The 13684-nt window shown below is 39.9% G+C and overlaps 1 protein-coding gene and 1 pseudogene across 1 annotated transcript; one reads left to right on the top strand and one right to left on the bottom strand.

Moving 5' to 3' along the window:
- Nucleotides 1-419: 419 nt before the first annotated feature.
- On the bottom strand, nt 420-1498 carry LOC131513511 (trace amine-associated receptor 6-like; annotated as a pseudogene).
- Nucleotides 1499-8918: 7420 nt separating this feature from the next.
- On the top strand, nt 8919-10101 carry LOC131513510 (trace amine-associated receptor 6-like). The gene has a single exon (XM_058732628.1). It carries the CDS (start codon nt 9009-9011, stop codon nt 10032-10034), a length of 1026 nt encoding a protein of 341 aa, XP_058588611.1. The 5' UTR covers nt 8919-9008; the 3' UTR covers nt 10035-10101.
- Nucleotides 10102-13684: the final 3583 nt, after the last annotated feature.

The raw sequence follows: 13684 nt of genomic DNA, 5'->3' as shown, positions 1-13684 counted from the left end.
TAGAAAAGAGGAAAGTGAATCAAAGAATGAAGATGTTTATAGATGATGTATCAGAACAAAGGGAAGAGTCAGTGAACTGAAAGAAATGAGGGAGAAAAATCTTTTTAGAAAGTGGGGTATGCTGAGCTCTGAGGTAGTTAGCAAATAAAAATTTAACACTTATTAATAAAGTACATGCTTTTGGAGAAGTGACAAGGAAGTTCACATTTTAACGAGTGGAAAAAAAATTTCCTTTTACTAATAAATATATTTACCCTATAACATTTGAAGAGTGATTTGTTATCTCCTCATTAATAGCCTTAGTTGATTTTTAAAACTCGTTTCATTTAGAAATTGTGAAGATTTCTTTAACTTCCCAGTCCAATTGTTTACGTTTGTTCAGAGAGCAAATTCACGGTAGCTGAACTGTCCTTGAAAGGTCAACCATTCACAACTTTTATGGCTTTCCGAAACCATGGGTAAAATAAAACATAAATCAAAGGGTTCATGTCTGAGTTATAACAAGCGCACCAATAGCAAATCTCATAAGTTTTGGGAGGGGTTATGAGGCCTATAAAAGAATCAATCAATGAGTCAACACTATACGGTGACCATGAAGTCATAAATGCTACCACAGTGATACCCAGGGTTTTCATTGCTTTTCACTCTCTCTTGGCCACTCTGGATATAAATCAACTAGCTGATGAAAATTCTATTTTGCCCCCAGTATCTTCAACCTTTTTATCCAGTTGTCTACCCATAAGAAAAATATTGCTATAAAGAGTTATTATGAATAGGTATGAAGCAAGATAGAAAACCTATCAACACCCAGTTTTGATTGACAACGGTCTGACAACCTCCTACACAGTTGAGGGCACTAGATAATTCCTCCAGCCCATCATCATAAGCACCTGTGAAGAACACGGCACACTGTATACAAGAGGCAGGATCCAGGAGATGCCGATGCATGCCCCTGACACAGACACCGTGAACTTGGTAGGATAGACCAGAGGCTCAGTAACAGCGACGTACCTGTCGATGGAGATGAAGCACAAGTGGAAGATAGAACAATAACAAAATGCCACATCACAGCACGTGTGGAAGGTACAGAAACTCGGCCCAAAGTACCAGCAGCCCTCCACAGACCTGACCATGCTGAAGGGCATGACGGTCACCCCCACCAGAAAGTCAGCACAGGCCAGAGAGGCGATGAGAAAATTGGTTGGCGAGTGCAGCTGCTTGAAATGCAGGATTGAAATCACCACCAGGAGGTTTCCAAAAGCGGCCAGCACAGCCCCCGAGCTGAACAGTGCGTAGAGAATGAGCCGGGGTCCGGGCGAGTAGGGGGCTTTCGTGCAGGATCTGGTCAGAGTCATGTTCTGGTAGCAGAGCTCTGGGCTGCAGGTGAGGACAGGTGCTGCTCCTGATGCTGCTGTTTACATGTGGAGAATTCTGTGTTTCTTCATTTTCACAGAGGAAGTGGGATTTTACTTCTCAACACATCTGGGAAAAAATCCACAAGGATGTCTAAAGGAATGATCAGATAGGATGTTTATTATATTTTTCAATCTACCATTTTTATGATAAATCTTTTGATTTCTATAATAAAATTAAAATTATATAATAAAAGATTACCGAGGGGTTGATGTCAATTAAAAAACATTTGGTTGCCTTAATTTGATAAAATTTCCTTTTAGTCATAAATATCTTTCTTTTCTTTTTTTTTTTTTTTTAATTTTTTTTCAACGTTTTTTATTTATTTTTGGGACAGAGAGAGACAGAGCATGAACGGGGGAGGGGCAGAGAGAGAGGGAGACACAGAATCAGAAACAGGCTCCAGGCTCCGAGCCATCAGCCCAGAGCCTGACGCGGGGCTCGAACTCACGGACCACGAGATCGTGACCTGGCTGAAGTCGGACGCTTAACCGGCTGCGCCACCCAGGCGCCCCTAAATATCTTTATTTTCTACCTTTAGCATTTCTCTTTGCAACAGGCATTGATACGGTATGTAACTCTGGGACTGAAGGATCACCTCTTCTTATCCTTATCTCAGCATTGCTTTACTAGGACATGTAGTCCTTCCAGATAAATAAATGCCATCAACGGGAAAATCCCTGCATGGAATCCCTATAGCATAAGGTGTGTGAACTTGGTAGGTTATTTTCGACAGTGATTTTTAGGAATGTTTTTCTTTTCTTTTTTCATGTTTTCTTTATTAATTTGAGTGTGTGTGTGTGTGTGTGTGCATGAGAGGGAGAGGGGCAGAAAGAGAGGGAGAGGGAGAGAATCCCAAGTAGGCTCCACGCTGTCAGCACAGAGCCCAACGCTGGGCTCCATCTCAGGAACTGAACCCTGAGATCATGAGCCTAAATCAAGAGTTGGACCCTTATCCGACTTACCCATCCAGGTGCCCTGATCATTAAAGCCTTTATAACAAATAACTGACAACCTTGAATTCTGAAATTAGCATAAATACCTTTCAAAATTGAATGCAAAATAAAAATATTTTTAGATAAACAAAACCCAAGAATCTTCATTGCCAGCATACCCACACAAAAGGAAAAAACTAAAGGAGTTTTCAAGGCAGAAAAAAACTAATCCCAGAGGAAACACTGTAGTGTGGGAAGTAACGAAGTGTGCCACAGAGTGTCAATATCGGAAAAATAAAATGAATGCTGAAAGTAAAAATAAATGTCTTTTTGACTTAAATTATACGCAGAATTAAAATAAATAACCGCAGTATCAATAAAATGGCCAAGACAAACGGAGTTAAAGTATATATTGAAATTCCTGGCAAGCTTTTGCATTGCCCTGACTTGGCAAAATTATTAACTTATTGGAGAATTTAATTAATCAGGGATACATATTAAAACTCCAGGATTCCATGGGGCGCCTGGGTGGCGCAGTCGGTTAAGCGTCCGACTTCAGCCAGGTCACGATCTCGCGGTCCGTGAGTTCGAGCCCCGCGTCAGGCTCTGGGCTGATGGCTCGGAGCCTGGAGCCTGTTTCCGATTCTGTGTCTCCCTCTCTCTCTGCCCCTCCCCCGTTCATGCTCTGTCTCTCTCTGTCCAAAAATAAATAAAAAACGTTGAAAAAAAAAATTAAAAAAAAAAAAAAAAAAAAAAAAACTCCAGGATTCCAACAGAATAATATGTTAGTCCAATTTATAATTTCATAGGAGGAAGAGTGAATAATAAAAATAATAATTTAAAATGAGTCCAGAATGATAAAAGAACAAAGACAAAATGTGAAGAATGAAGAAAAATACTAAGATAGTTGACTTAAACTCAAATGTATCAATGATTATAATAAAATAGGAGAAGACTCGTTCAAATGGGTAACAAACTTTTAGACCTGGATTTCAAACTTCAGGGCCAAATCTTTGGTTTTATTTACCCTGAGATTTGGAGAGAAGTCAAACAACCTAACTGCTCAGGAACTACAGGGTAGCTTCTCTGCCACAAATGTGTTTTCAAGATCAGCCTAAACTTAAAATTGAGGTATTTGTGAGATGTTGGGAATTTTCCATATTTTATGACATGGGATACAGTGTATGAATATGACATCAAATTTGAAAAAAGTCTTCCTCAGATTTAATCAAACATTGCTTAAAGTGAGCTTTTCCAAGCATCTGCCACAGACAGATTTACTGACGTGGTGAACAGACCTACTTCCTACTGTTGATTCTGCCCACTTCTTGTCCTGTTACTTTTCCACTTCCTGGCCTTCTGGGGGTGTGATTTCTTGGTATTTTCACCTTTCACGGTTACCTCCCTGTTACTTTCAGTGCTCATTTTCTTCTTCCTCTTCTCTATTAATGTCATGTGCTCTTGGCCTTCCCCTAGACTCTTGTGTTTTTCGGCCAACTTTCATTCCAACATTTTCTTTTGCTGGAGTTCTTGTCTTAAATCTCCTCACCTCCCTCTGTTTCATGCTCTAGCGAGGAGTTGAGTTCCTCTTGTTCGCCAGTGCTCTTCCAACAGCAAGGGAATCAGACGTCCAATTCAGATCTGACTCAAGCCTGAGATTTGATGTTTAAGGGACATTCTCCTTAGGACATCTCTCCATTGTGAAATTGACAAAATGATGTATTTATAACAATAACTATCTTTCCAACATGTTTATTTCACTTCACTTCTTCAACATCATGTGGGAATAGTTGCCTGTCATAACATATTATAAATATTGTCATTGTTGGTTATAATGCAAACTTACAATGTCATATATTTATAGAAGATGATATATTCAACAAATTATGTTTGGACATTTACCTTGGAGGAAAAAAGTTATATCCTTCCTCTACAAACACTTGAATATCTATATCTATATCTATATATCTATATCTATATCTATATCTATATCTATATCTATATCTGTATTTATATCTGTATCTAAATAGATAGATGTTCCCCTGGGACAGATCTGAGTATAAAATACAAAACCATAGGGGTGCCGGGGTGGCTCAGTTGGTTAAGCATTCAACTTTAGCTCAGGTCATGATCTCACAGCTTGTGGGTTTGAGCCCCGCGTTGGGCTCTGTACTGACAGCTCAGAGCCTGGAGCCTGCTTCAGATTCTGTGTCTCTTTCTCTCTCTGCCCCTCCCCCACTCATATTCTGTCTCTCTCTCTCTCTCTGCCTCAAAAATAAACATTAAAAATTTTTTTTTAATTCAAAACCATAAAAATTTAGAAAAAATACTGAATACTTTCATAGTTTCAAATGGAAAATTTGGGAAGATTTAACATAAACTTAAAATTTCCACATAATAAAGTTTAGAAAAGATAAACTTGGAAAAAACTCTTTGGAACATCTATTGTGCTCTAATTGATTTAGTTGAAATGAGCAAGACAGATTTTTTTTTTCCCAAGCACTTTAACCTTAAAAGCCAAAGCCCTGTTCAGAAAAGAAAGAGCTGATAGTCACTGGATTTGAGGAAGTTATGCACACTATCAAAATTTCCCTGTATTCCAGAATAAAAGTAGGAAAGATAATTGGATGGCCAAAATAAGGGAGAAAGTAGTGGGGATCTCTGAGACAGGAGCGCCCCATCTCTCCCTCTCTGGGAGAGGGTTGAGAAAGGGCAAAAATTGACATGCCAGTGCAGTTGGTTGAATAATGGCCCCTTGAAAGAGATCCATATCCTAATACTTGGAACCTGCCACTGTTAATCCTGTTTGGAAAAAAATACTTTTGCAGATGTGACTAAATTAAAAATCTTGACGTGGAGGAATCATCCTGGATTAACTGGGAGGGCCCTAAATGCTATCTCAGGTGTCCTTATAAGAAAGAAGCACAGGGAGCTGACACACACCAAGAAGGCAGTGTGACCACACAGGTAGAGATTGGAGTGTTGGGGCCAGAAGCAAAGGAGTGCCAGCAGCCAGCGGAAGCCGGAAGAGGCCAGGATGGATTCTTCTCCAGACCCTCCAGAGGGTGTGAGACTATGTAGGCACATTGATTTTGGTTCAGTACAACTGATTCCATGTTTCTGCCCTCCAGAATTCTAAGAGAATAAATTTGTGTTGTGTTAAACCATCAGGGGCGGTGGTAATTTGTTACAGTAACCACAGGAAACTAATATAGTCAGGTAGGTTTAAGGGGAAAAGATCCAAGTGCAAGGGAAACTCATTCTCCTTCCTTGTGCAGAGCTCACGGGGCAGAAATGGCTACATAGGCTGTGTGAGCATACAGCTTGAGACAGCACCACAGAGCACCCCACTGCTCTCCATGGTACAAGGACAGTAAAAATTCCTGAGCCCCTGAGGGTGCCACGGAGTCATGACAGATCCTCAAAACCCCACCAAATGTTTGACTGCCTGCGATGCCACAAGCGTAGCTGAATTCTTCTGAGAAAGGCACTGGAATTGGCCGATAAAAGTAAGAATTAAAGGAGACTTGCTGTCAGATATGAGGAATGACTACTCTGTGACAGAAGAGCACCAAAGTCTAGAGACCAGGAAGGACATCTTATTGGACATCATTGTAGGTAGATGGTCACCCAGATCAGATCTCTAATCCACAGAATCACACTGTTGATGGGTGACTGACACAGTAGGGAAGGTAGAGAAAACCCAGATCGACAGGAAGTTTCTATCACCTGGAGGTTAGGGAGCTTGGCTCAGAAATGAGGTAAATTTATAATTGTAGAGCACAGAGAACACAAAATCTGGAGCTAAATTGCTTGGATGCAAATCCCCAGTTCACCATTTACTAGACGTTTACCCTGGGCACATGATTAACTTGTAGTGTTTCAGTAAAATAGCCATGATGACTTCATGTGTTCTTGCTGTGACAATTTAATGATTTAATACGTATAAAACACTTAGATATAGCAAGTGTTCAAAAGCTGTTTGCTACTGTTATAGTGATAGTCGCCTTAACAATACGGTAGCATGTTTTGCATACCTGAATCTGTGCCCTGTGATTCACGAAGATACTTGTGGGTTTTTCTGGCATTTCTGTAATGTTTTAGGAAGGATTTCTGTAAAACAGATTGTTAAAAGCCATAACAATCTGATAATGAGCTATTATCCGAATTGTAAGAATATTCATACAAAGACGTTAGGTAGGTGCTCTGCAGTTATAGTAGGCTGAGAAATACCTGATTGCTATGATGAGACAGAGTTGAAAGAGAACTTCAGCATGTTTTCAATATCCTGAAAGTAATTAGCAGAGGCTGAGGGGAGGGGAGAGATGATGGAAGGAGGGAAGGAAAACTAGAGAGAAAATGACAGACTACTCTCACATAACTCAAATCTCCAAGTCTTAGCTGAGGACGCCGAAAAGGAAGGCCTTGAAGGCAGAGAACTAAGACCCCCAATTAATATCTCAATTTCAACAAAAGTGGCATTTTTCTTGGAGATAGAGGAAAGACTGATGAGGGTACGTTGGCTGTGAAATCTGAAAAAGCTAAAGCAGCATGCCCCTCACTTGCCACACGTGGGTGGTCTGGAACACACGGAAGAGACATCGGATTCATAGTCTAGAGGTGGCTATTGTTAAGCACATTATGCAGAGTTTCGGGTTGTGTATACATTCATTTTTCCATTTGGAGATAGATGGCCATTTCATCCTAGAAGACACCTACAGACACAATCCTAATCGATTCGTATGGAAATGAGGCAGACTACATACCTACTCTGGGAGAAGAGAGTGGGAAACCCAAATTGACTGAACTTAAGTCTACTGCATTCCATGACATGGGGGTTTTTAAGAGAGGTAAAGATAAGTTACAGAAAAATCAAGAAAATTACCTTCTGTGGTAGTTGAGATCTTCACCTGCTAATAAATATGTTTTCTTTACCTGCATGCACCAGTCATAGGATAAAATCTAAAATGATCATTGGGGTGTTCAAAGCTGTGCAGAGTTTTGAAACTTTCCTTGTTCTTTACATTAATACCTTCCTGGAAGGTATTAAGAGCCTTCTAGATCTGGCTCTCAATCTATACCCCCAGTGAATTCTATGTATTCACCCAATTCAATTAGTTGCTGATGTCATTTTTCACTTTACCCTTTTTACATGTGTCAACTTTAACTCAGAGCGCAGTGAACTGTTATTGTTATATGTCTGTCTCTCATATTAACATGGATACCCCCCGAAGTGCAGGACATATTCCTTGCTTATTCTTGTATCTTCAAGACCCTGATACAAATAGATGCTAAATAAATAAGCATGAACAATGCATGCATGAATGATTGGACTGCACGTGAATTTATGGGTATTGTGGGAGGACTTACCCTCTGAATCTTGTGATTACGGAAGCATCTTTGCCTTGTCACTCAAAGAGAATGCTCTCAAATAGCACTTTGGAGTATATTATATGTAATAGGCATTTTCAGTAGAGACCTTTATACCTACAAAGATTTCTTGTATTTTTATTTTGCTAAAACTTTTTAAATGTTTATTTATTTATTTTTGAGAGAGAGAGAAGCACAAATAGGGGAGGGGCAGAAAGAGAGAGAGGGAGACACAGAATCTGAAGCAGGCTCCAGGCTCCAAGCTGTCAGCGCAGAGCCCGACGTGGGGCTTGAACCCATGAACCATGAAATCACGACCTGAGCCAAAGTCGGATGCTTAACCAATTGAGCCACCCTGGCTCCCCGCTAAGAATTTTTTCAGTAATGAATAAGTGTTGAACTTTGTATAATTTGCTTTCCTCCTTCAGATATGTTAAAATGGAGAATTGTATTATTTTACTTTCTAATGTTAAGGCAAACTTCCCTTCTTTGTATCGACTCCAATCATGATGCATTATCATTTCATATATTTCTAGGTTTGGTTTGTTAAACTTCTGTTCAGGATTTTTGCATTTATTTATATGAGTGAGGTGTCCTTTCGTTTATGTTTTTCACATAGTCTCTGTTGGGTTTTAGTATGGAGGCTATTCTATGTCAAAATATGAATTTTAAGTGGAGAATATTAAGTTTCTGCTCTCTATTCACACCTTGCACTACAGGGACTCCAGTTGATTTGTGATGACTTGAGACATGGGATTTGGTGGTGCTTCTTGGGATCTTTTTTGTCATTAACGTCACAGACAGTTTTGTGGGGGGTGGCAGTAAAAGGTAACTAATAAAACACAAGTCACACAATTATCGCTAACTGGCAAAAAGGAATATCCCCTATATCAAGAGCAGGTAACAAAAGACGTTCGATAAGTTGCAAGATAAACAAAATCTTTTGTGGCAAAAGCAAATTTGCCACAGTCTTACGTGAAGTAAAATTCGTACTGCATTAAAAAAATTGGCTCTACATGCCAATTACTACATGCCAAAGAGCAAAAATAAAAACGATACTAATAGCTAAGATTTACTGAGCATTTAAATTGAACATAGTACTATTTTATATGTTGTGAGCTTAAAATAAATGCATATGACAGGGCACAGTGATAATATCTGATAACTACAACAGGGGTATCAGTTGCAAAGGACCTTTTCTCCGCCTTAGGAAATAAGAAACCGCTCTGCTTGGTGCGACTGGCCAAGGGCAGAACTTCTCCACGTTTACAAGCTGTTTGCAGCAGCACCATGAGCACCAACCCGTCCCCCGCTGCATCCGAGCAGCTCTGCTACCAGAACGTGACCGGATCCTGCGCGAAAGCCCCCTACTCGCCCGGACCCCGGCTCATTCTCTACGCACTGTTCAGCTCGGGGGCTGTGCTGGCCGCTTTTGGAAACCTCCTGGTGGTGATTTCAATCCTGCACTTCAAGCAGCTGCACTCGCCAACCAATTTTCTCATCGCCTCTCTGGCCTGTGCTGACTTTCTGCTGGGGGTGACCGTCATGCCCTTCAGCATGGTCAGGTCTGTGGAGGGCTGCTGGTACTTTGGGCCAAGTTTCTGTACCTTCCACACGTGCTGTGATGTGGCATTTTGTTACTCTTCCCTCTTCCACCTGTGCTTCATCTCCATCGACAGGTACATCGCTGTTACTGAGCCTCTGGTCTATCCTACCAAGTTCACGGTGTCCGTGTCGGGGACATGCATCGGCATCTCCTGGATCCTGCCCCTTGTATACAGTGGTGCCGTGTTCTTCACAGGTGTTCATGATGACGGGCTGGAGGAATTAGGAAGTGCCCTCAGCTGCGTAGGCGGTTGTCGGCCACTTATAAATCAATTTTGGATTTTGATAGATTTGCTATTATTTTTCACACCTACTTTTGTAATGATGATGCTGTACAGTAACATTTTTCTTGTGGCTAGAAAACAGGCTATAAAGATTGAAAACATTAGTAGCAAAACAGAAGCATCAGGGACATACAAAACCAGGGTGAGTAAGAGAGAGAGAAAAGCAGCTAAAACCCTGGGTATCACGGTGGTAGCATTTTTGATCTCCTGGTTACCGTACATGATTGATTCATTCATTGATTCTTTTGGGGGGTTTATAACACCTTCTTATGTCTATGAGATACTTTGCTGGTTCGCTTATTATAACTCTGCTGTAAATCCTTTGATCTATGCTTTATTTTACCCTTGGTTTAGGAGAGCAGTAAAACTCATTATAAGTGGTCAAGTATTAAAAGACAGTTCCTCAACCATAAGCCTGTTTTCTTAATGATCCTAAATTTCAAATCGAGGAATCTGTTGCTCGAGTGCGAAATTCCCCAGAACTGTGGCATGAATCACGCTGTATGAAGATGACCCATCAAACTGCAGAGGAGAAATAATGCCACAGTTTCAGGAGCATAATTTTATGTTTTTACTTTCTCAGTGAACACCTTTAAGCATTTGAAAGAAATATGTTTACTAAAAAATGGCTGACATAAGTTCATATTTTCTAGTGTCTTCAAATCTGTGCATTCCCTGCTTTGTCAGTTGCTAATTATTTTCCTTTTCAAGGCCTCTCGTTAGGCTTACCCTTGTGTCACCTTCAAAGGTTGCCTGGTTCCATGTTCCCTGTGAAAGTCTTGCTGTCCCTGTCATCTCTGGACTCTGAGCACTTGACTTCCATTTTAAGCAGCTTGTTTCTTGGGTCTGGTCTTTTTCTGTAGCTCCTATAGTTCTCTGAGGCTTATTTCAGACTCCGAAATGGACTCGTGTTTTATATTTTGGGGCATATTTTACGGAATAATTCTGAACAGATGATGCAATTTCCACACTGGTGATTGTTCTTTCATGGGACCGTTTTCTCACCCTACGCGGTGAGCTATTTCACCTTTCTGCTGTTGTGGAGAGCATTTTTCTGGCATTTTTTTTTCTATAAAAAATATCCAAAGTAGTACATTGTTGATGACAAAAATAACAATGCATTGCAAGTTATGGAGAAAGAATGGATTATTTAAGAAGTGATGGTGTGGCATACAGCTTTTTGGAAAAGAATGTTAAGCATCTTGCCTCATATCATGAACAAAATCAAAACTAGTATTTCCAGATGTTAAAAAAAACTAGTGTTTTTAGAATTTTTCATGGTAGAAATCATGACTGAACATCTTTATAGATTCAAGCACTCAATTTAATTTTTTTTTAATTCAAAGGAAACGAAGCCTAGTTCGGGAAAAATTAAAAAGTTACACTTGGAAAAGTCTGGGCAGCACACATGGTGAAGGTTAATAGATTTAAACATGTAAAGGCTTTAACAAAACAGTAAGACAAGGTTAACACCTGACTGGGCATATGAGTGATGATTCCACAGAGAAAAAATATACGAATGTTTAATAAACACATTAAAATGCAAATCTAAAAATAACTTTTAAATGCTAATGAATATGTGATATAGTATAATATACCAAATTGGCAAATATTTGAAGTTTCTATAATACCCGATATTAGAGTATGGGAAATTGGATACTTTCATGCAAGTAGATTATAATTACATACATCTTGGGAGACTATAACTTAGTATCTCCTTTCTGAGAGGAATTAAAAATTTAAGGAGCGCCTGGGTGGCTCAGTCGGTTGAGCATCCAACTTCAGCTCAGGTCATGATCTCACGGCTCATGAGTTCCAGCCCCACGGCTGGGCTCTGTGCTGACCCCTCAGAGCCTGGAGCCTGCTTCAGATTCTGTGTCTCCCTCTCTCTCTGCCCCTCCCCTGCTTGCGCTCCCTCTCTCTCTCTCTTTTTCTCTCTCTCTCTGTCTCAAAAGAAACATTAAAAAAATTAAAAAAAAATTAAAACATACATGTCACTTGACTCTATAGCTCCATTTCTAGAAAGTAATCTTAAGGAAAGAGCCAGCCAAGAAAGCAAACATGACAATAACATTCATTGTATAACTTTTAATTATTAACTGGGAAAAGCCAAGGTCAATATGGGATAAATTAAATAAATTATGCTCCACCTATGTAATGGAACATTATGAAACTGTTAAAAAGTGCTAATGAGTTCTGTGTAAATTGACATGGAAAAACAACACAATATATTTTTTGACTAAAATCAAAATAAAACAGGGGCGCCTGGGTGGCTCAGTTGGTTAAGAGGCCGACTTCGGCTCAGGTCATGATCTCGCAGGCCGTGAGTTCGAGCCCCGCGTCGGGCTCTGTGCTGACAGCTCAGAGCCTGGAGCCTGTTTCAGATTCTGTGTCTCCCTCTCTCTGACCCTCCCCCGTTCATGCTCTGTCTCTCTCTGTCTCAAAAAAAAAAAAAAAAAAAAAAAAAAACATTAAAAATAAAATAAAATAAAATAAAAATAAAACAAAACCCAAACACCCTGATTGTAAAATCCCAGATTACATAACAGTATAAGTAATATGGCCCCTACATATGTATATTTCCATATGCTCTTTTAAAGTCTAACTTTATGTATAATGGACAATGTGTGTATATATGGAGGGATTACTGTGTCATTTATCTTTATCATTGCGGTGTTTGTGATGAAAAATTAACGTATCAAAATTGACATTACTATTTCACAACATCTGTTTTACTTGAGTACTGAGTCAGGTTTGTCTGTTTGCTTGTTTTAATCAAATGAGGATTTTCTTCGAGTATATATCCCTAGCATATTTTGCCTTACGTAAGGCAACTGAATTGTAGTTGCATTGGTATATTTTAGGAAGTACCTCTTAAAAGTGGTTAAAGTATCTTAAGAGTTACATCTTAATGTTATCAAAATATTTTTAATATTGTTTTGAGTTGCACATTTTCATGGATCACACTTTGTACTTCTCTCTTTGGGGCTGCTGGAATTGAGTGTAATTACAGTTCTGGAGGCAAGAAAAGGTGTTAGGGGAAGTCCTGAGGAGGGTCAGTGGTGCACTGTAAAGCAATTTCCCCAGGGAAGGCCATTATAGCTTTTTGAAACAAAGGAGAGTGACCTCCTCAGGCAGAAGTGGACCAGCTGCCTCTTCCAGCAGAGAAAGGCTTGTGAGAATTAGAGGGCAGGGGTAATCAGTTTTATCAGGACCTGCCATAGGTCAACATTCTAACATCTAGAATCTTTATTTCCTAACCAATGCCAGAATTTTAGCAAAAGATGCTCTGGGAGTTTGAGAATTCAGCTTGCATGGTAATTCAGCCAGCTATAGAATTGGGCCTGGGACTTGGTTCTCAGAAACTCAGTCCTATGGCTATGGCAGAGAGGGGATTCTTTCAAAGTGTTCAGGGAACGTTCCAATCCTTCATATGGGCCTTGAGCAAAGAATTCAAAGACTCTCAAGCTCATCATTTTCTTTCCCCAGGTTCTCCAGAGCAGTTAAAAGAAACTAGCCAATGTATTACACTTCTATTTTAACTAAAATGTGGTATGGCAGCAAATCCTTGGTCACCAGAGTCTCGTCTTCTGTAGGCACTTGATTACAGGTATCTACAATAATAATTTGAGTAAATGTTTTGCCACTGTAGGCTATGGGCTAAAAATTCTCTTTCTACCTCTGGAAATGGGGTCATGAATGCATCAAAGAACCAATTCCAGGAAACCCCGAACCTATTCAGAGAACTCATCTTAAGATTCAATTCCTCTGGAATATAGTTCTTTTATCATTTTATGGAATCGGTCTTTATTTCTGAAGGTATGATCTGTCAGGAGTTTTATATTGTCCAGTATTTATATAGCCATAACAGCATTCTTATGCTCATTATGTGAATAGCATATATTTTTTTAAATTCTTTTTTCCTTTAAACAGTGTGTCTCGGGGCGCCTGGGTGGCGCAGTCGGTTAAGCGTCCGACTTCAGCCAGGTCACGATCTCGCGGTCCGTGAGTTCGAGCCCCGCGTCAGGCTCTGGGCTGATGGCTCGGAGCCTGGAGCCTGCTTCCGATTCTGTGTCT

Source organism: Neofelis nebulosa, chromosome 6, assembly GCF_028018385.1.
Source record: "Neofelis nebulosa isolate mNeoNeb1 chromosome 6, mNeoNeb1.pri, whole genome shotgun sequence".
Classification (NCBI taxonomy): Eukaryota; Metazoa; Chordata; class Mammalia; order Carnivora; family Felidae; genus Neofelis; species Neofelis nebulosa.
Note: the sequence above shows the minus strand (reverse complement) of the source record. Positions and strands in the feature narration are given on the sequence as shown.